Source organism: Hyposmocoma kahamanoa, unplaced genomic scaffold (genome assembly GCF_003589595.1).
Source record: "Hyposmocoma kahamanoa isolate Upper Pololo Valley unplaced genomic scaffold, ASM358959v1 95, whole genome shotgun sequence".
NCBI lineage: Eukaryota > Metazoa > Arthropoda > Insecta > Lepidoptera > Cosmopterigidae > Hyposmocoma > Hyposmocoma kahamanoa.
In genome coordinates, this window is record NW_020654972.1 from 8990720 (window position 1) to 9014247 (window position 23528).

At 37.3% G+C, this 23528-nt stretch overlaps 1 protein-coding gene across 1 annotated transcript in view; it reads right to left on the reverse strand.

Annotated features, from left to right (window-relative positions):
* LOC113238211 overlaps positions 1-23528 on the reverse strand; it is a 47300-nt gene that overhangs the window by 6222 nt on the left and 17550 nt on the right. Inside the window, exon 2 of the mRNA XM_026474996.1 lies at positions 2194-2328. Within this exon, the coding sequence (XP_026330781.1) occupies positions 2194-2318 (125 nt within the window). The 5' untranslated portion in view covers positions 2319-2328. The remainder of the gene's footprint in view (positions 1-2193; positions 2329-23528) is intronic.

Consider the following 23528-nt stretch of genomic DNA (forward strand, 5'->3'; position numbering starts at 1 on the left):
ATGTTAAATTTCATGGTCTTCCTTTTCTGAAATAAATGCTATGTTGTTTAAAAGAAAACAATCCTTATGATATACTTTCGATCAGTATGGTAAAATTACAGGGGGTTTTTTTCACATTTGGCGGGTTCGATTCCCGGTTCAGACAGGCGATTATTTAAAAATCTTTGAAAGCAGATCGAATTGTTTTTAAAATCAAAATGAAGTCTTCCTTCAGGAAAATTTTCTATCTGCGATAATTAAGGCACTTTCCCTCCGTAACGTAGCTGTGACGCCCTGTGTATCTCTAAACCTAAATTCATCAAATTTGGTTCATTGGTTAGGAGCGAAAACGTAACAGACAAGAGTTACTTCCGCATTTATAATATTAGTTTGGATTTAATTTCAGATATTGTTAAGAAAAATAGCGTAATTGACACTTGACGAAGAAAAATAAACGCTAATGATTGGAATTTTAGTTATTTCGAAGGTTTAGGATTCACCTCATCTGGGAAGGATGAAAGTTCTTAAGAGTGTGTACCTGAAATTCCTTTGGTTGGCTTGAATAAATCACTTTGGAAAATTATATTGTAAGATGGAATATACACACTGATTACTATAAGGTGTGAAAACATGAATCCTAAAAATTTTCACGATAGAAAAAAAATACAAATTTAACAACGAAATTTTACAAGAAAACCGGTGCATTCAGTAGGACTTTAAATATACCAATGTTTTTTTTAATATCAACTGTATCAAACGGAACACGTATACTATACGATATGTATTTTTCACATGGCTTTAATTGCGTTAGTAAAAAATAAATTCTGAAATAAAGCCAGTGTCCCTTCCGCTCGACCCAAGCAAAATGAACCTTATTAGTACGGGAAAAATTTTAATTTGTGCTGAGACTCTTAATTAAAAGTATCACTAAATAATATCCTTAAATTTTCGGTTGCGATAAGTGTTAGACAGAGTACGATATATTTCAAATTATCTTATTATCTCGTTATCGAAGCGCAGCGAGCGAAGCATTCTTGGCATTTACTCAAATTACACAATATGGAATTACTCAACCGTTCCGCAAACGATATGCATGAAATTTATCATTAAAAAAAAATACAATTCTACAAGTCATGGCGAAGCTTCAAATTTGAATTTCGATTTGCGATCAGAAGTACCTAATTGAGGTCAAACTTTGAACGCGCAAATGTGCAGAACCGCAATAATCATAACTTTTTAAATTTTTATTGAATTGATATGTGAAATAAATACACTATTTTGTTATAATTATTAATACAAAGATCGAACATTCAGGAAAAATTCCTCCGATACGGCCAGATTCGAACCGACGTCTAGCATACCGTGGCAGACGCTATACCAACTAAGCCACGGAACGAACCAGCGGACCTCGCGAATTTTTCTACGTGTTTGTTGTCGTATCTTTGTGTTTGGTTTTTTCAACGACTTTTTAGCCGTAGCGCCATCAATGAAAAATCTTAAGTATTTGGTCATTGACTTACAAATAAATGGACGACGGGTCTAATACAAAAACCACGAAAAAAATGTCCCAAGTCAACCTATTCAAACGTAGTGACAAGTAAAGGAATATGAAAAAGCTAAGACGTTGAATTTAAATTGTACTGTCATCGCAGTACTGTCTAATTTTGCTTGCTTCGCTGTCAGTCGAACAAACGAAGACTAAAGCGTGAATGACGCTCTGTATACGATTTTAACGCCCTATAAGTTCGGACACTTTTTAGCGCGGACTCGACGTCCATATAATTGTAAGTCAATGTAAATACATTCTATAACTTTTTAATAAAAAAAAACCGTGCTCCAAAGTTTGTGGAATTACATCTATTTGCCAAGTTTAGTAGGTGAAATCTAACAAAACGGACACACCTTTAATTTGCCATCTTTAGAGGTTGAATATTTTCTTCAAATTTAAATGGGACCACTATTCAGGTACCTCCTTACCAACAAAAAAAAATGGAATCATCGAAATCTGTTCACAAATGTTGGAGTAATTGCGTAACATACACACAAAACAACACAGTCGAATTAAAAACCTCCTATTTTGAAGTCGGTTAAAAAAGTTTCTTTTTAAGAAAGACTGTTTACGCTTCGGTAGGGAATCGACGTTTCGCCTATTCCTTCCCTCTTAATCATGGTATATTTCCAATGAGTGAGAAAGAGTAAACATTATGTTTGTACCTGTTTTCAAGGTTGGGATATTTGTCGCGAACGACGCTGCGATGTCTCTTGCAGAAGATGAGAAAAGCGTTCATGGGACGCCGCGCGTGATGCGCCGGCTCCCCGTCTCCGTCCTGTTCTTGCATTATGTCCTATCTGTGGAAGAGAAAGAGAGATCGAATTTAAGTTGTGTATTGTAGAGAACATTTGAGTATATAAAGACGGATTGTTTTATGTCCAAAGTATCGTCAAAACATGAGTACAGTTTCTCCAGCAGTGATGGGACGAACAAGTCGCGCGCCTGGTGGTAAGCGACACGCCTATCCATAACAGTTGCAGTGCCACAGACGAGCTTTAAATCGCATAGATATTATGGGTACTGCGCCTGTCACCCTGATACAAGTTGACAAGTCCAATATGCCTGAATTTCACCAACACCCTTACCCTTCTAAACCGGAACGCAGTAATACTCATATAACTTCGTAGCGGCAGAAATGGGTAAGTAATGGGCAGTACTTCCCTGGACGAACTCTTTCACAAGGAGCTCTATTTTTTATTTTGATGTGAGTGTGCATTTGACCTCCATCTCACCTGATGGAAAGTGACGACGAGGTCGACGATGGAGCATGCACACCTAGATAATGCCTATTCACTCTCGCGTTGAAAAGGTCCAAGTTATAACGTTCAGGGAACAAGTCTGCAGGCACGGAATTCCACTCCATAGCCGTTCGCCAACTAAATGTGGAAGCGTAACGCTTTGTGCGAATATTTGGAATATCCACAATGGGATGGAAGCCAAGCCTGCGCCTAGTTCCCCGATGATGGAAAGGGGACGACGGAATTAAATCATGTAATTCCATCGCACACTCTCCGTGATATATCCTGTAAAATACCGATAAGCAGGCAACTTTACGGCGGTGTTCAAGGTTCTGCAGCTTCGCCTCTACTGATTCCGAGTCACCTATAAGCCTCTTGACACGCTTGTCAATTGAATCCAAGGTGGTCAGTTGATATGTAGCAGAGCCATCCCAAAATTGGCAACAGTACTCCATACACGACCGGACTTGTGCTTGATACAGCTGAAGCAACTGTCTCGGTGTGAAGTAACGCCTCACCCTGGAAAGGATGCCAAGCTTCCTGGCTGCATTTTTGGCCATGGGTTCAATGTATCTGCCGAAGTTCAGATTGGACGACAGGTCCATTCCAAGTAGCTGGAGACAGTCGGCTATCGGTATGGATATATCACGAAAAGTCGGAGTCAGCTTAAAGGGACTCCGTTTAGTGGAAATTAGACACGCCTGCGTTTTGGTAGCGTTAAATTTGACAAGATTGGTATCGCCCCAATCGGAGACTGCCTTGAGCGTCAAATCTAAACGGCTAACCATGGACTCTCGACAAGACTGGATTTCTTCTCCACTGACCGTTGCATTGGTCAAGTACCTATCTACAACTGTGCTGTCATCAGCATACGCTAAGGTACCTGGAATTAACACATCATTGAAATGCAGCAGAGAGTTGCAGACAGTACGGAATCTTGAGGAACTCCGGCTATCTATCTATCTATCGCCATATGTTCGGAAAAGTAGGCTTCTAAGACCACTCGAATGGAACGTTCACTCAAGAAATCCGAGATCCCATTGCAAAGGTCAGTGGGAAGCTCATAACATGGAAGCTTGCTTAAAAGGCTTGCGTGCCAGACCCTGTCAAAGGCTTTAGAAATTGCTTGCTTTTCTATAGCCTCGCTACATATGTGACAGGCATACAGAAGAAGATCCCCGGTAGATCGCCCTCGTCGGAATCCATACTGGCGATCACTGAGGAGGTCATTGTCTTCAAGGTATGACAGAAGACGGTTGTTGAGTACACGTTCGATAGTCTTACAGAGTATGGAAGTAACTGATATAGGTCTATAGTTGACAGGGTCAGCTCTGCTTACCTTTTTGGGCACAAGTTGCACGTTTGCAAACTTCCACGACCTGGGAACTACACGTAACTTAGATTTGGTAGGTACTTACCAACTTTAGGTTACATGAAAGTATTGCTAAAGTACCTAGCTCCGCAGCTGGTGGCCAGCTATGCAAAGATTCACACGTGAGTATGGTTTCAACTTAGCACATTTAACTTCGCAACTTTGAAGGAGAGACGATTTTTGCGCGCAATTCTTAAACACTCGTAATCTCCTCCGGTAATGCAGGTTCTGGTGAACCTGGTAGCGGTTCGTTTTTACATTAACTCTTGTTTACATACCAAACCACATGGCATTTCGTGAGAGACTAGCTAATAGATCACTGGAAATGCGGCGAGGTCGGCAATTATCCCACCTCGTCCTTATGCGTAAGCGAGCGCATCATAGACTATTATTTTAGCACGTGCCGTGCAAGTCAACGACTTTTGTATTAGGTTATTGCGAATCGATGTTTACCGCAATTAAATAAAATAAAAAAACAATTTAGAAAATTTATTTTTATCGATTTATTTTTTAGTGATTTGGGTGCAGTTTCGGATACAGAATGACCACCGTAAATGTGGCGAGCATGCAAATCAACACGCTGTATTTATATTTACATGTTTGTGTGTCTAAAGCAAAACACAATCGTTTTATCTGTCCATGATAGATATCTGGTGATTCATGATTAAGTTTCCATTGCACCATAGCAATTTAAAAGGCCTATGTAGGACTTGACCGATATAATATCAAAGCAGTTGTGTATATTAAGGAGGACTGTTCATTATCAGACTGCACCGCTGAGTAAGATATTTGATTATATTATTGCCGTCTTTATTGGCCGTGGCGCTAGCGTGGGACTGTGAGTGAGACAGTACCTTGTTTGAAATAATTTCCGCGCGGCATTTTTGTATTTCTTACTTTGATGTTTATCTAAATAATATACTACTTCGTACCTAAATCTGCTTATTTTCTTTGTTTGAATATGGGTTATATATTTTGCAATCCATTGAACAATGTTTTGTTGTCGAAGAAACAACTATCATGTGCCAGGCAACCCACATCAGAGAGTCTGGATCAAGATTCTCGACCAAAATTAAAAGACAATGTCAGGGGCCTTACCATGAACTCTTATTACGATTCAGTTTAGGACGTAAAATGAATCGTTGTGAGACAGCGCTACATGAAGTGTATATCACCATCCCGCTTTTTTTGGCGTTACGAACCTATACTGAACTGAAATAAGAGTTCATGGTAAGGCCCCTGGTCTCGAAATCAGAGGAGGCACAACCAACAAAATAGCCTATCTTATTTTGTAATTTCATGATGTATCACAATCCTTGATGTTACTTTCTAGAACTTGTTTACAATATTTTTGTATAGAATTGATATTAATTTTTTTTTTCAAAATTACTCCACTAGGTTATTATAATTATTAATACAAAGATTGAACACTTAGACAAAATTTCTTCGATGCGAACCAGCGGACCTCAGGAATTTTTCTATGTGCTTGTTGTTGTTGTGAAATTTGGTTTGTATAATATAATACAATAAATTCATTGTTTCTGTGGTTGTGTGATTTGGGCCGTTGGCACTGGGCCGTCTTTTTCGAAAATTGTCAATGGATTACGCTATCGAGAGATGTTAACAAGTCAATTTTGGCCTAATATTGATGATATGAATATCACTAGCATGTGGTTTCAACAAGACGGTGCCACAAGTCCATACTCCATATATAATGTCCATACTGTAACGTACAAAGACTTCAATCCATAGACAAGCACATTCACAGAAACTCCACAGAATACCTACCTTGCAATCCTGTGGATTCTTACTATTAAGGATGCACATTACGATTCGATTTTTAAGAAAATTGATTCAAGTGCGCGATTTTTTGTATCGATTTATTTCAAAGCGATTTTCAAGCGAATCGATTCAATAGAAAGGCCAATCGAATCGAATCGTCTAGGTCAGAAGAAATAAGCATTTGGTAATAACATCGTTAAATTTGAACAAAACTCAACATCATTAAATTTGAACAAAACTCGATTTACAACAAATATGTGGTTGTAAATAGTTTTGTCCTCGATTCGGACGTTAATGGGTTTTAACCCGATTTGAACCTGGCGCTTGCCTATCTCCGGCTATTATGTATACATATTAACACAAGTGTGTGCATATACGATAAAGTATATAATTGGAGCATGGACTCGTATACACACGTTACACAAATGTATTCCGCTCTTATCACGGGTATCACGGCCGACGAATCGCGATATTCTTTGTCAAGTGCAGTTTCTGATAGCGACCGATAAGAGGTCGACGACTCTGTTTTTAGTCTGCCGATTTTTTCACATTGCCTCTTCTTGTTTTTGCATGATCTATGTGATGTCGACAACTATTTTTTTACCCGATTTCATACGGATATCGATGAACTCGCAGCTCTAAATTACATGATAGATTTCAACGAATGTGTTATTTGATTCGCTTTAAAATTATGTGCAAAGGTGATGTTTTCATACAAACAATTGTGTACTTTGTACTTTAAAACACTCACTTTCTTTCTTTTCCGCCGGAAGTTGTCGCCGCGCACCCATTTCAGCAGCTCAGAATATTTGTTTGTTGATGTCAAAATGGGAGATGTTACTTGTATTTATTGAGATTTCTTTATGTGAAATAACTCTACTAGTCTTGTTACGATTATGGATACAAAAATCGAACACACAGAAAAATTTTCGCCGACCAGCGAGACTTGAACCTACGTCTATGCTCTTTACCAACTGAGCTACGGGTCCAGTTAGCGAACCGTCGAAATTCTCCTATGTTTTTCTTGTAGATTTTTGTACTGGCTTTCGACATTCGTTGCCGCCAGTGACATCTAGTGAGAGACAAAAATCTCTAATAGCATTCTCATGAACGTTTATGAGACGTTTATGATTCTAAACGTAAAACTACTTTTTATTACCTAAATAAACATATCACTATCGAAATCCTTAATATGTTAACAAATTCACTTTGTAACCCTCATTATAGTATAATTTGCAATCAAAAACGTAAACAAAAGCGTCATTAAAAGAAATATTTTAAGAATTATGCGAATGATATATAAATTCAACGAGAAAAATTTTACCAATTGTTAGCGAATCGTGACGTTATTTGCTTTATTTTGTTAGAAAACTTACTTTGCTTAATTATGATTAGTTTTATCAAAATAAGAAATAAACCGATATTATCATTATCGAATCAACGGAACGCTAACGGGCGGCCGCCATTGCGAAAAAAATCGTTGACGAGAAAGGACGTGGTTATGTTTTGTTTGGATGTATAGTGAAAGATATTATATTATAATTTATAACAGTCACTAGAGTCCTGTTTTTTAAGTTGATTAAACCCTAAAGTAATCGTTACATTTTGCCGTTACAGTAGACGTGCAATCCGTCTGTTGGCAACCTAAATGACAATGGAAGTTTGTCCGTGATTAGTAAATTCTTGATTATTGTTTATTACAGTTTACTTTACATTAAATAGTGATATCATTGGGTTTTTATGAATAGATGACACATACAGTATACCTTGTTACGTCAGGTGACGTAAGTACAGAAGGTACGAAGGAAATGGAAAGATGGCGGTCATTGACTTACAAATATAATGGCGGTGAAGCGTTTTTCCTTTCAAATACTGACATTGGTCTGTAACTTTACGAGGAGTCTGGTCAGGTCAGTGGTCATTGCACTGAGATTATATAGCAATTTTAACAATATTTGTCATACTGCTAAAATCTAGTTGCAATGGCAGTTAAGTCTCAATAGTGTCAGCAGAATTACTGTGACGGCATTCATTCATTCAATGAGTATAACTCCGTCCAACCATTTAACTTTTGACAGCTCGAATTCTAATCAATTAGTGATGTCCTAATGCGTTTCCGATCGATTTTTTTTTTCTGTGTGTTATAATAAATTTTTAAGTTTTAGCTGTTCTGACACTTTTCAGACTTTTTATTTTTTCACTTTTTTTTTTATAATGTCAAGTGACGGGACGGACAATTCGTGCGCCTGATGGTAACTTACACGCCTGTTCATAGCAGTTGCAGTGCCACTCAAGAGCTTTAAATCGCAAAGATCTGAAGGTCATGTGCCTGTTGTTCACGAAAAGATTCTGGTAGTAAGGTAGTAAGTTGAAATGTGTAAGCGTTCTTTCTGACGATTTCTTTTGTTGTTCACACTCAGATTTTAAATATTTTTATTTTTGTATGAAAGTTAAATTTGATTAATCATCAAGTTGTTGATGATGTTAGCAATAAAGGCCTGCGAGGTTATTAGTATTTTACAAATCACCTTATATAATGGAACAAAATAAAATCAACACAGTCGAATTACCTAGATGAGCCATTTAATTGTCGTTAAAGAATCAGGTTAAATATCAAGATGTTGTTTTTAACTGTCGTTTTACACAGATAAATTACAAAGGCCTCGATAGCACGACGGTTCGCAATGTCGGTGTGGGATGAGGAGTGACCGTTGGGTTTGATTCCCAGTAGGACAAGTTTGGGAAATGAACTTTTCTAAAGTCTGGGTAATAATATAATAACGCCCAACATAGCCCCGCACTAGTGTTACCCTGTGTCGCGGGTGCCAAGGACACAACAACTACAAATTACACCCGAACTCACGAGATAAATAAATTTAGGCCATGCGAATATTTCTGCCAGCCCGGGAATCGAACCTGGGGCCTTTGCGTGGCATGGTAACCGTTCGTCCACAGAGACAGTTAAAGGTCATCTGATACTCACAGCACAGGGAGTTGCGTAATTCGAGACCAGCCTGGGATGGTTCTCCAACAACAAAAAAATATTAATATAATAATAATAACGCACACACTCATAGAACCCTGTATACCCATCGACACACACATAGACAACCACAAATTACACCCAAACTCACGAGAGAAATAAATGTAGGCCATACAAATATTTCTTTCGGCCCGGGAATAGAATCTGCGTGGCAGTCCAGCATGGTAACTAAATATACCGCTGTATTTAAAAAGTTCATTTCATAAACTGGTCCTACCGAGAATCGAACCTGAGAGCCCACCACGATATTCAATGTTATAAATAAACAAACCAAAAAATATTTTCTTCGTAGTCAACCTACAGGTCTCCTATGAACGAGAGGATTTTTAAGGTCATAATCAGCCACGTTGCCCGGATGCGGTGAGACGACTTTACACGTTTTCCAGGGGTTGTGTACATTCTTGATAGTGCAGGTTTGACGATGTTTTCCTTCACTGTTGCGAGAGGAATTGTGTCATGCTGTATAACAAATATTTTCTAAGAGTGAATGTGAAGGCGTTTCAATATTATATAATCTCAGTACAGAGTACTAAAAAACCGGCCTCAAAAGTACGTGGAATTACGTCTATTTGCTAAGTTTTATTGAAATATCCCCTAGTTCGCCACTATACAGGACTTGACACTGGAGATAATACAAATCGGTTCTCACTACTCAAAGTATATTGAGAGAAAAACGCTTTGAATTGGAGAAATAGCAAAATCAACCATTAAAGTAATTGCTCCTAAATTAATGTTAGGCGCTATTTATGAAAATGAATCTTCAAGCGTGAACAGCCACCTTTCGAGGTGGATGATTTTCTTCAAAATGAAATGGGACCACTATGGAAGTACCAACAAAAAAAGAATAATGAAAATCGGTTCACAAATACCGGAGTTATCGCGTAACATACATACAAAAAAAGAACATACAGTCGAATTGAGAACCTCCTCCTTTTTTGAAGTCGGTTAAAAATTTGACAATTGAAATGTAGCAGAATGAACTTATATTTGGCTTATTTTTTTGATATGTACAATGTACACAATTCACAGCGTTTGTACATTGGTTAAATTCGGAAAAATAGCTAAAATTATACTGTATAAGTATTAATAACAAGTGCTTTTTTCTTTTAAATTAATAGTAGTAGATTCCCAAAAAATACATGACATCATGTACGTTAGCCGTATATTAGTGGGTAATATCATAATAAAAAAAATAGGGTGGCGTGGCTATATAGAATAGAATAGAATCCATTTATTACATAACGCCACAACACAATAATACACAGTAAAAAAAAAAGTAAAAAGAAATACAATACAGAACTAAATTAAAACTAAAACAACCTAATTTAAAATAAACAGAAAATAGAATAACAAAAAAAAACGAAATAAAATTAATTAAAAATAAAATCTTAGTAATAAATAATTAAGAGACTACAAAGCTAGTCAACACTATTGTTGTACTAAGTAGATGTCATGTGTGGTTGTGGCGTATGTAATAGGATCCACTCTGCTAATGTCACCGCCGGGAAAAGGCTGTGACGCTGTGACGCCGCTATATAGCATGAAGGAATTATAATACTAGCACATACTCATAGCCCTGCATTAAGGAAACCCTGTATCGCGGGTGCCATGGACACACATTTCTATATTGAGTCGACCCAAACTCAATATAGGCCGTACAAATATTTCTCCCGGTCCGGGAATCGAACCCGTGACCTCTGCGTGGCAGACGGCAGATTAGCATGTACGGCCACGGAGGCAGTTTTGCCATTAAACACTCGCAAATATTTAGATTCGAGCCGTCGACTTCTCAGTAGAGAAGCAACCATTTTTCCACTGCGGTAAAAGCAATATATAATTTAATATTTTAATTTTCATATACACTCGAGGACATATTTTGCGGAACTCTAAAAAAAGTTTGAATCATAATAGAAACGTTCACATGAACCACTGGCCACATAACACGAACGTTTAATTTTGAAAAAAGAATGACTTCAATTGTTTTTTTATTTGGATTAAACTGGTTCGTAAGAACGTTTTTATCATAATTCAAACTGTTTTTATCTTTCCTCTAAATATGTCCATGAATATATTTCGATACTACAGTATAATGTATTTTATTTTTATTGTACTCTTGGTAAATCGCAGATTGTCGGTACTCTATGCGGTAAATACATTATTCCGGCACTCTATTGTTTCAAATTGCAGGAAAATATAGTTTTCAAGAGTTGTCTATAGATCGATGTAAGTAGAGTATTATTGACCTTAACTTCAAGGAATATACACAGGGTCGTATTCTAGAACTCTACTCAATGCTCAAGTCAGGATTGCACTGGAAACACAAGCACTGGAAATACGACCCTAATGGCAAGGACTTGAGTATGATTTTCAATGCTCACTGCAATACTCAAGTCCTGACTTGAGCATTGAGTAGAGTTCAGGAATACGACCCTTACAGTGGGTAATACCTCTCTCTGAAATCCCAGAATGATTGTATTTTGTTGAATTTCTATTTGTATTCGTTTTAAACCGACTTCAAAAAAGGAGGCTTTCAATTTTTTTTGTATGTATGTTATGCGATTAATCATTTACGATTTGTGAGTCAATTTTGATGATTCTTTTTTTATTGGAAAAAGGGTACATTAGTATTGCGTCCCATACAATTTGAAGAAAATATTCCACCTCTATGAGTGGCAAACTAGGAGATGAATCCGTTTCACGCGCTTTCCGGTAATCGACTTCAACAAAACTTGGCAAATAGATGTAATTCCACAAAGTCTTGAGGTCGCTTTTTTTTTTAAATAAAAAAGTTGTAATTATTGAGTTTGAAGTCTTTATTTATGACATCGTAGCTCCTAAACGGCTGGACTGATTTTAAAGCGAATTTTTTAATTGAAGACTAATTTAAACGAGGTTCTTAGTTATGGATGATGAACATCTGTTCAGTTGTTTAAAAATCATCGGTTCTTTTCCCTATTAACGTAGGGACATCAGATCGACTTGGAATTGGACATACTGTGGAAATCCGATTGCTTTACAATAATATGGTAACCTTCGTCCTTTTTTTTTAAATTTCAATTGACGGGACGAACAAGTCGTGCGCCTAATGGTACGCTACGCGCCTGTCCATAACAGTTGCAGTGTCACTCAGAGCTTTAAATTGCAAAGATCTAAGGGGCACTGCCACGGTCACCCTGAGACATAAGTTGACATGTCTCTTGCGCCTGTAATGTCACCAGCACCCTTAGGGTTCTTAAGAGGCTTTAAAGTGTCGTGACGACAGATAGTCGTGCAATTTATTGACTTGTAAGCTTGTATATTTAAATGATGTTCACACAAAGAACAACACGATTAAATGTCGTTCACGACTTTTTTGACGTAACGACGAACAGACTGTCGTTACAATGGGAAGAGCTAGAACGACAGTCGTCTGACGATAAATAAAACGTCACGATAAAAAAATGTGACGACAGATAATAGCAGCTTTAAACGATTCTGTCGTGCAAAACGACAAGGCGGTTGCCGTGAACCGATAAATTGTCGTCACGTTCTAGTGGGAACAGCTACACACGACAGTCGTTCAACGATAAAACAAACGTCCACGACACAGTCACAATAGATAGTCATGATATGGGAACAGGCTAGACGCGACTGTCGTCCCAAGATAAATAAAACGTTATGACATAATGGGAACGCGCCTTTACCATTCCAAACCGGAACGCAGTAATGCTAACATTACTGCTTGGCGGCAGAAATAGGTAAGGTGGCAGTACTTCTCTGGACGAACTCTGTGACGAAGAGCTACTACTGCTAACGAAGCTGATGCTGCAATTAGGGCAGACTGCAGACTATCCAACTCCTCTACTACTAACCAGCAGATAAATGGTGGGTTGGGGTTCCACCCCTATATTGTGGATATTCCCCGGATTCGCACGAAGCGTTTCCCTACCACATTTGTACGACGAGCGGCTCGGGAGTGGAATTCTCTGCTGCAGACTTGTTCCCCGAACGCTATAACTTGGACCTTTACAAGACGAGAGTGAATAGGCGTTATTTAGGTGTGCATGCTGCATCGGCGACCTCATCGTCACTTTCCATTGGGTGAGATGGAGGTCAAATGGCACTTATTTTTTTTATAGAAAAAAGAGTGTTTGGGCTCATTGAATGGATTTAGACAGTTTGTTAGGTTAGGGCGCGTGTACACGCTATGAAATTCGACGTGTCACTGTGTACACGACAAGAACTTTATCGGATTGTCGTGTCTGTTGCAGACGAGAAAACGATGAGTATGTACATGATACGAATGCTTTCGGACAGACGTGTGTAGGGTAAAATGTGTCAGTGCATTACGAGTCTTCCAGGTAGCTGTCGGTTTACTACTGACTGTGGGAAGAAATGTTGTAATATGTTGACTACTAATGCAACACCCGTCCACGCGCATAAACGTTCGTTTACTGACTATGCAAATCACCCCGCTTCATACAATAGCGGCAGAGCAAGTAGACAAGATTTTTTTCTTGTAGAAACGACACGAATTCTTGCATAGACCCGGCGACTTTTCTTAGCGTGGACACGCGCCCTTACGGATGGTGACTTTTTTGAGTATTATATATACACTGTTTGGATTTTTTATTTTATTTTATGAGTCTATACAACCACAAATGGCTTTGGTTGGTTCCGCATAACAGTGAGTGTTGAATTAATTATTTTGGAAAAATATATAGTATAATTGAGGATATATGTATACTGTTTAGTATACGGTGTGAGAACAGGATTCCCAAAAATTTTCACTATAGACAAAAAACACAAACTTACCTCGAAATTTTACAAAAAAAAAACCGCTGTATTCAATACGTACTTTACATACCTATGTTTTTTTTATATCAACTAAATAGAACACGTATACTATAGGATATACATCTTTGAAAGTGCTTTAATATCGTTTGTAAAAATGTAAATTCTGAAATAACGCCAGTAACCCTGCCGCTCGATCCAAGCAAAATGAATTTTGAAAATTGATGTGTAACTAAAAATGACTTTTTTTTACTATGCAGTGCATTTGGAATAAATAGTTTCGTAAACTATTAATAATAGTTTTTAACAATTCCGTAGTTTCATGGAGAGGTATTATTCACTCTGCGTGTATCACTTGAAGTTAAGGTAAATAAATATATTCTGTTTATACAGATCTGTGGTAACGACTGACCGACATCTGTCTTATTATAGTTATCCGTCGTAACTTTAAAAATAAACTAAGTAACCAGTTGTTAGAAGGTGAAGGTAAAACAGTTTTGTTTAGATTTTTTGCCTTTTATTTTTAGTCATTTCGAGATTTCAGGAAGAGGTAAATATTACCCGTTTCGATCCCCAAGTGGTCAGTTGTTAAAAGGCGAAGGTATAGACTAAAAAAAACAGGTTATTTAAATCAATTGAACCATTGAGCTAAATAACAGGCATCCAAACATAGCGCTGTTCCGTTACAACAAGAGTCCGTAGATTAGTCCAGTGAGGTGCGCGCGCGTCGTTTTCACTTTCGCGGGACGTTGCCCTCAAGGGGCCTCGGCACAGTTCCCCACACTGGGTCAAGGCGAGCTACAGGCCACGGAATTTTAGACTTAAATAGTTTTTAATGTGGATCAATAGTCTGCATGCACCGCTTCAAATGAGTTGTTTTTAAGTATGTTGGAACGGTGTGTTAAATGGCGTATTATCGATGTCGTCTGAATTGGAACCATTGCTGGTACGTGGACCGGTAAAAAAATGAGTATCTGGACAAGTTTTAGTAGCAGTAAAAGAAGTGAAAGTGTTTACCCAGTGAAGTACTGCCACCTTACCTATTTCTGCCGCCAAACAGTAACGTGGGCATCATTGCGTTGCAATTTCGAAGGGTAATAAGGGTGCTGGTGAAATTACAGGCACAAATGTCTTGTCAACTTATGTATCAGGGTTACGGGCGCGGTGGCAGTGCCCCTTAGATCTTTGCGATTTAAAGCTCTGAGTGGCATTGCAACTGCTATGGACAGGCGTGTCCCTTAACATCAGTCCCACGACTTATTTGTCCCATCACCTGGTATCATAAAAAATAGTGTTAATGAAAATAGCAGACTGTGTCACTGTCACTGTTTATCCCATTCAAAAATTCAAAATTTATCGTCCAAGTCATAGTTTCTCTAGTGGGCGCTGAAGAGCTCTAGGTAGGGGCCTCGGAAGCAATTGACAGCAATTTTTGTGTTAAGTCAATATAAAAAAAATACGTGTTTTGTGTAAAATAGACAATAATAATGTGCCAAATAACAAAATCAATTGCCAGGTCTCAAATTAGTGTCATGGCAACGGAATTCACATCGGCGTACTATCTCCAACATCAAGACCAGTATTAATTTTGAAAAGTTTACATTGCTGTTCCTACGGGGAATTAAACCCGGGACCTCACCCAGCGCCCACAGTGCAATTGTCCGATCGAAGTTATCAATCATTTATATAACATGTATTATGATTTCAGTTGACGTAATGATGAGAAAAATTCGCTGCTTTTCAGAAATAGTGGTCTAACCCAAATTATTTAATTTTTTTACTTACTACTGACATTTGTTCAGAAAATGCTAAATTTTATTGTCAATGGGACATCAAACTTTTCATTGGTTAAAATAATCACATGACTACCTTGATCTGGTCTACGAAATAACAAACCCGTCTCGGTTTCTTTTAAACCATCTTCCTAATGAAATAGACGCTTTTGAGATAGGCCACTATTCTAGAAAGCCATCGAATTATAAGCACAATAGTCCGACTTTATACAAACGAGCACTTACCAATGTTCTAATTAATAAGAGTTATAACAATGGTTATTTCTCGTTGGAAAATTTTTTTTTTTTAATTCAGAAATCATGTTTCAACCATGAGCGACATACGCGGAGACTGAACAACAACAGTATGCTGAGACTGTCATATTCATCAACATGTCAGAAATTTGTCTAGCTAATAAATAGTTTATAAGTATAATGACATTTTTTTATAAAGGTCGTGGGCTTTCTAAAATAGCGGCATATCAAAAACACGCAATTCATCAAGTTGGTTTAAAAAAACTCAAGGCGTATTTGGCGCGCAAAGCCGACCAATCGCACACGGTCACAATATTGTCACGTGATCAATTTAACCAATGGGAAGCTCGGATGTTTTATTCATTACAATTTAGCACATTCCGAATGCAGTTGGGTAATATATCAAAATAAACCATTTTGGTTTGTGCCACTAATGCTTGACTGTTATACTGTTTGTTAATTGACTTATTTATACAAAAAAAATTGTAGAATGAATGAATGAGTGAAATAATTTGTTTTTTTTTAAGGAACAGAATAGAAACATTTACTACTTAATATCAATGTCATAGTATTATGGCGGCAAATTCAAAGTATTGTTATAATATTTGACATACAGACAAATATGCAAACACTGATAAATATGACCGTCTACACATGGAGTCACATAACAATAATGAATATGACCGTAGTGTAGACGGTCTACTTGGCTCTTTGTCTATTCGGCTCCTTTGATGTTCATCGAGAAACCGACCAGGCAGCGCGCGATAATGCGAGTCTGTAGTGTGCTGTATTTATTGAATAGGCAAATACTTTGTCACACATGCTATCTACACATGGTGATTGTTTGCCAAATATATCAAATACGCAAATGCAAATAACCACGTGAAGTTCTATCTTAACAATTTAAAATACAATGTCTTTCCGAATAATATTATAAATGCCAAAGTAAATTCTGAAGTTTTAGCGGTATTTTTTTTCTAACTGACAGATACAAAAAACGCACTAACGCGGGAAAATAATATGGTGTCAGGGCGCCACCGTCTATGCGGAAAAGGCACGGAACTAAAACCGAGCGTACTACTGGCTGTTCGAGTTTGTTCACTCGAAGTAAATTAAAAAATTAGGTACTTTTCACTCCCAAGGGATTGAAGTGAGACGATGCGACCTCCTCCATCGTTAACCCACCTTTTTTATCATTTTCTCTGGTTCCTGCATTGACTTATGGGTTCCTGGTAACTTATTTTAAAATTTTGAATCGTTCTTTAACTCCTTTGCTTCGTCATTCTCATTTTGTTTCGTTCCGTCTTCTCCCACTATCGAAGGGACAAATAAGTCGTGCGCCTGATAGTAAGCTACGTGACTGTCCATAACAGTTGCAGTGCCACTCAGAGCTTTAAAACGCAAAGATCTGAGGGGCACTGCCACTGCGCCCGTCACCCTGAGACATAAACAGATAAGGTGGCAGTACTTCCCTGGACGAACTCTTTCACAAGGAGCTCTACTGCTACTAAATGAAAAATTCGTTTTATTGTAAGGAGTGAATGAATACCCAAAAAAGAACGATTTACAATATATAGGTATTTCCACGTTTCTTTTTAACTTTCATGTTAAAAATGTCAAAATTGTTAAGTTATCCAATTGAAATTGGTCACGACAAAAAAAAAACAATAGCTTAGCCAAACCATTGAAGATTTAAACAAAAGATTAGTTTCGAACTATAGACAATTGTTGAATAAGTAAACCGAGCAACAAGTTACATAACTGATATTGATAAACAGTCAAACTCCATATCGAAGAAGGCGAGAAACACTTTTGTCTTTTCACTGTGTGGTTCTTTTGGCATATAACATGAAAAAGAGGAAATAGAAAGTAATAATAAAACATTATTATACTAGTATAATAAATAATAAATACATACATATTATAATACCGTCATAATATAGATGTAATGTATATTAGATACGTTTTATGTTATATTTATTTTATACCATTTAACTATCAATTTTTGGCTTATTGTAGCAGCATCAACCAATTGATTATTTTTCTTATTATTGATTTTGATGATTGTTTATTTTTTTGTTGGAAAAAGGGTACCTAAGTTCCACTTAAATTTGAAGAAAATATTCCACATTTAAGGGTGGCAAACTAGGGGATGAATCCACATTCGCGCACCTTCTGTTAACCGATTTCAATAAAACTTTTGATATCGGTTTCCTTTTTCTAAACAAGTTATTTATTGATATTTGTATGATATCAAGTGACGGGACAAACAAGTCGTGCGTCTGTTGGTTAGCGACATGCCTGTCCATAACAGTTGTAGTGCGATTCAGAACTTTAAGAGATCTGAGGGGCACTGCCACTGCGCCCGTGACCCTGAGACATAAACTGACAAGTCCCATGTGTCTGTAATTTCATCAGCACCCTTGCCCTTCAAAATTGCTTGCCTGTGGAAATGGCAAGGTGGCAGTGCTTCCCTGCAGGAATTCCTTCAATATAATCCATATATCCAAGAAATAAGGTTAAGAATCCAATCCTGCTTTGGGTGAGATTTCCTCTGAATCCGAAATGTCAAAAATTCAAAGACGAGTTGCTAATCTTTGTCTTCTATGGAAGTCGGTTAGGAATAAGGATTGGATTTTCATATGAGCTCATTGAATTCAATGCAACAATAGTATAATGCAACTGCTTCCGGCGGGGATACTTAACCAGTTATGAATGGGTAGGGACGGGTGTCACTCAGATGATGAAATCTGAGCTTTAAATCAAGGGATTGAGGTTTAGAACGGGGCAAGGAAGAGATTGGAATTTCTGAGCAATTTCTCGTGCGAATGACATGCACAATCTAAACTGCTTGATGGGATAACGATACACTGATGTGGATGAATAAATGCACTGACTTCGGGTTCGTTTCAATTCAACACGTCCGGTGCATGAATCTGGTTCAGGTTGCCTTGATTTGTTGAACTAACTGGTATATTGTGACAACCGGTCTTTAGTGAGTAGGATTTCATTCTGGAAACTTCGATTTGACGATTGTTTTGGTATTTCCGAGAGTCGAGACTGATGTTTTCAGTTGTTTTGATTAGATAGAAATGGCAACACTGTAGAGTGGAGTTTAGCTTAATCAGCGGAGATTAAAGAACGATAGTAATAAGAATCGGGTCCTCTGTCTGAAATTCTATTAGAATGTCTTTATTTCTTACGTAGTCGGGTCCGCGCTAAACAGTGTCCGAACTTATAGGGCGTTAAAATCGTATACAGAGCGTCATTCACGCTCTAGTCTTCGTTTGTTCGACTGACAGCGAAGCAAGCAAAATTAGACAGTACTGCGATGACATTACAATTTAAATTCAACGTTTTAGCTTTTTCATATTGCTTGACATGTCACTACGTTTAAATAGGTTGACTTGGGACATTTTTTTCGTGGTTTTTGTATTAGACCCGTCGTCCATTTATTTGTAAGTCAATGCGTAGCCATCATTATTATAGTTCATTTCACATAGCATAGTGACGTTAAAGATTTGAAGTTTCTAGAGATGTAGTGATGTAAAATCGAATGAAAAAAAAAATTGATTTAAATGTCTTATCGAGACAATTTGCAAGGAAGAGAGAATCGATTTAGAGACAATAATTGAAGGACAAATAATAAACAAAATAAAAAGAATCATAAGGTGAACAATAAAGCTTAAAATCAACAGTAATTAAATGAAATTTGAACAATTAATACAAAAACATCAGCAAAGCTCAAAACAAGAGAAAACGACCCGCATACAAAATATAATGTACTTATATCGACGCGAACTATACAATTGCCGATTCGATTTATCGATTCCATGCTAAATTTCTAAGGTTAAACTATTCCGTATTACGCATCAAGTAATTGGGGTAATTTATTTTTTATCTTTTTCATTTCATTTTCTATCTACTTTGAATACATTGTAATTTTTACTTAAAATTACAATTGCAACAAATATTATAACTTTTTTTACTTATTTCTTTTTGTAACCTGGTTAAAAGACTAGTTAAAAATTATTATGCAAGAAAAAAATTTTAAATGTCACAGTACCCGTCCTGTGTGAAATGGAGTTTCAAATAAATATTTACTTATAAATAAATACTCACACGGACAGCTTCCAGGCCATCATGCGCAAAAAGATTGACTCGCTGTTGAGTCGTGTGAGGAAAAGTTTTTTTTTATTAAAAATAAGTGCACATTTGACCTCCATCTCATCGCATGGAAAGTGATGATGAGGTAGACGATGCACACCTAAATAATGCCTATTCACTCTCGCTTTGAAAAGGTCCAAGTTACAGCGTTCGGGGAATACGTCCGCAGGCAGGAAATTCCACTCTCTAGCCGCTCGCCTTATAAATGTGGAAGCGAAACGCTTCGTGCGAATATGGAAATATCGACAACATAGGGGTGGAAGTACTAACAGAATTCTACAGGATATAGCAGGAAGATATGATTGTCCTATCCTGAAATATTGGACAGAGAGCAAGTTAAGAGCGTAGCCCAATTTGCAATATAATTTTTTTTTTTAAATAAATAACGCACACACTCAACATAGCCCCACACTAGGGAAACCCTGTGTCGCGGGTGCCATGGACACACACATAGACAACCACAAATTACACCCAAACTCACGAGAGAAATAATTGTAGGCCATACAAATATTTCTCCCGGCCCGGGAATCGAACCTGGGACCTCTGCGTGGCAGTCCGGCCTGGTAACCGTTCGGCGACGGAGGCAGTTATCTAAACTGATCTTATATTAAACTGATCATTTTGTTTGTACTATTTTCTACTAACCTTATTCTAAGTTCTTTTACTAACATGGATATTTTATGGTCCGAAATAACGAATTATTATTATTATTATAATAAATATTTTTTGTTTTTGTATCCTGAGTTATTATAACGTCATAACTTTAAAAAAAAATCGTTCTTAAAAGTTTGCTTGTCGGCTTTTCTATTGGGATTACATCTGTTTGCCAAGTTTTATAGCAGTCGGTTAACGGAAAGGGCGCGAAACCTCCCTTAGAGGTGGAATATTTTCTTCAAATTTAAATGGAACCTATACGTAGGTACCCTCTTTCCAACAAAGGATCAACAAAATCGGTTCACAAATAGTAACCACGACATACATATAAAAAAAATAGAAACAGTGAAATTGAGAACCTCCTCTTTTTTTTAAGGCGGTTAAAAATGTGTATACAATACGTTCTCAGTTAATAGCTAAAACTGTGTGCGTCTTTTCTGAAAGGGTCCTTAAGCTCTTTGAAATTTTGAGAAGAGTCCATGACTAGAAAAAGGTTAAGAAAGCTCTATAACAATACAGCTTCCTAGATGAAATCACTTCAAAGTAGTTTTTGTTGGTAAAAATGTTTACTTACAACAACAACAACTAGAATCTACAACAGCATGCTAATCTTCAACGTGATTGTTGATCGAATCGATTGGCCTTTTTTCTAGACACTGGATTCTTATAAACATTGCCAAAGGCAAAAAACGGCTATACGTATGACTATGTGTACTATGGATATATGTCTATAAGTAAATATCACTAGTTCGTATCCGTCTAATCTTAATAATTAAAGGTGGCGTCTCAGTTTCGCAGCCTCGCAAAATTCGCACGCGGCCTGTCAAGGTCACTTTTGTCAAAATTGACGATCGCAAGGCTGCGCGTGCGCCACTAGCGGAAACAATGGCGGCGAACGATGGGAAGGCCGAATTTTTTATTTATTTTTATATTTATTATATTTTTATGCTAAATTCTGATTTTCAAATTTAATATATTTGTTTCACAGGTAAGCAAATTTACATTTGAAACCGTCGAATTGATTAAACCAATGTTCTTATACACAAGACAATATATACTAACGCCGCTAAGAGCACAAAATTATCTTTTAAAAACAGTTAAAATGAAACAATTTCAATTTTCATAAACAGGGTTATGGTTTTTTATGATATCTCAAAAAAATATTTTGTCACTTTGCCGGGTTTTAACTAGTGGACGGCAGTATATTAAGTTCATAGTAATCGATGTTTGAAATCTGTAGTGCGACGGCGCTTTTCTTGAAATATAAATAAAAATGACGCAATTTCTCAAACGAGACGTTCGTCTCTTTGCTCTACGCAGCCTGATTGCATGAAGTTACAATTGTCATTTTCGAATCTTTACCAACGAGGACGCTAATAACATAATTCTTGCTTTTTTAAGCAACACTTTACAATCGATGGCTTTCTAGAATAGAGGCCTATATGAAAAGCATCTAATTCTTCAGGAAGAAGGCTTATAACAAGTTGGACATCTGTAGCTCAAAGTAGAGGAATCGTAGGCCATTCCACTGTTGTCATGTGATTATTCTAACCAATCAAAAGCTTGAAACCCAATCATAATAAAATTTTGCTGAATAAATCTCGGTGCAATAAATACAAAAGTGTCAATTTTGAATTGGGCCACTATTTTTGAAAAGCAGGTAGAGAGTATCTTCTCTTCTCTTGCTTCAAGGAACCAATATTATATTTTTAAAACTACGTAATATGCACATTGACTTACAATTATATGGACGTCGGGTCCGCGCTAAAAAGTGTCCGAACTTATAGGGCGTTAAAATCGTATACAGAGCGTCATTCACGCTTTAGTCTTCGTTTGTTCGACTGACAGCAAAGCAAGCAAAATTAGACAGTATTGCGATGACATTACAATTTAAATTAAACGTTTTAGCTTTTTCATATTCCTTTACATGTCACTACGTTTAAATAGGTTGACTTGGGACATTTTTTTCGTGGTTTTTGTATTAGACCCGTCCATTTATTTGTAAGTTAATGAATATGCATTTAAAAATTGTTAAAAAGTTACTTGCCTCATCTGGGAATCAAAAGGACTAAATCGACGCCTCCAATGAGCACTACTCCAACTTTATTATTTTATCATTTTCTGTTATTTTTGTAAACAGTCATGTTTATTTCTGAATTTTATGAAAAAAAGGAAAGAAAACAAAATTCGAAAAAAAAACGAATTTTGTAAAAAATAAAATTATTAAACAAAATCCCTGTGGGCCAGAGTGAGAGGCAGCACCAACAGTCTTCTTAAGATGGTAGCAGAGAGGATGGACAGCCCAATCCTTAAGTATTGGATGTCCACTGACCACTTTGCTTTGTACTGACATAGTTGTAAGTACCTTTTTTTTTTTTTTTTGACGGGGGGGAAATCTTTATGGATACCCCTGAGCCCAGGGAGACTCAGGGGTTATGTGGGGACTCTCCCTCCACACTGGAAGGCCTACCCCACTAAAACCCCCCCGGGTTTCCCTCTCGCCGGTTGAGTCGGCGCCGTGGGATCAGTGAACATTCACCACGACGCCGCCCGGCCGCCCTAGCTTACGCCAGGGCTCCCGCGCCAACGGAGGGGCGAGTCGGTTGTCCTCCGACCCGCCCCCCAGATAGTTGTAAGTACCTACTAACACAATATAGACATGTAACTATACCTACTGTCTGGAATAAATTCTATCATTTCATTTCAAATTCTTTCATTTAATTTAATTTCTAAAACAAAATAAAAACAGAAAAGATCCAAAAATTAAGTTGACGTACTGACGTTAAAATTGGACGCATCGAAATATGAAAAAAGAAAACAATCTGTATTTTTATGATGCCGATCGAAAGGATCGATTACAAGGAATAATTCCTTTTAAGGAACATAGCTACGATGCCACAAGACGTCTGTGGCGTCGTAGCTCCCCAACGGCTGCAGTGAT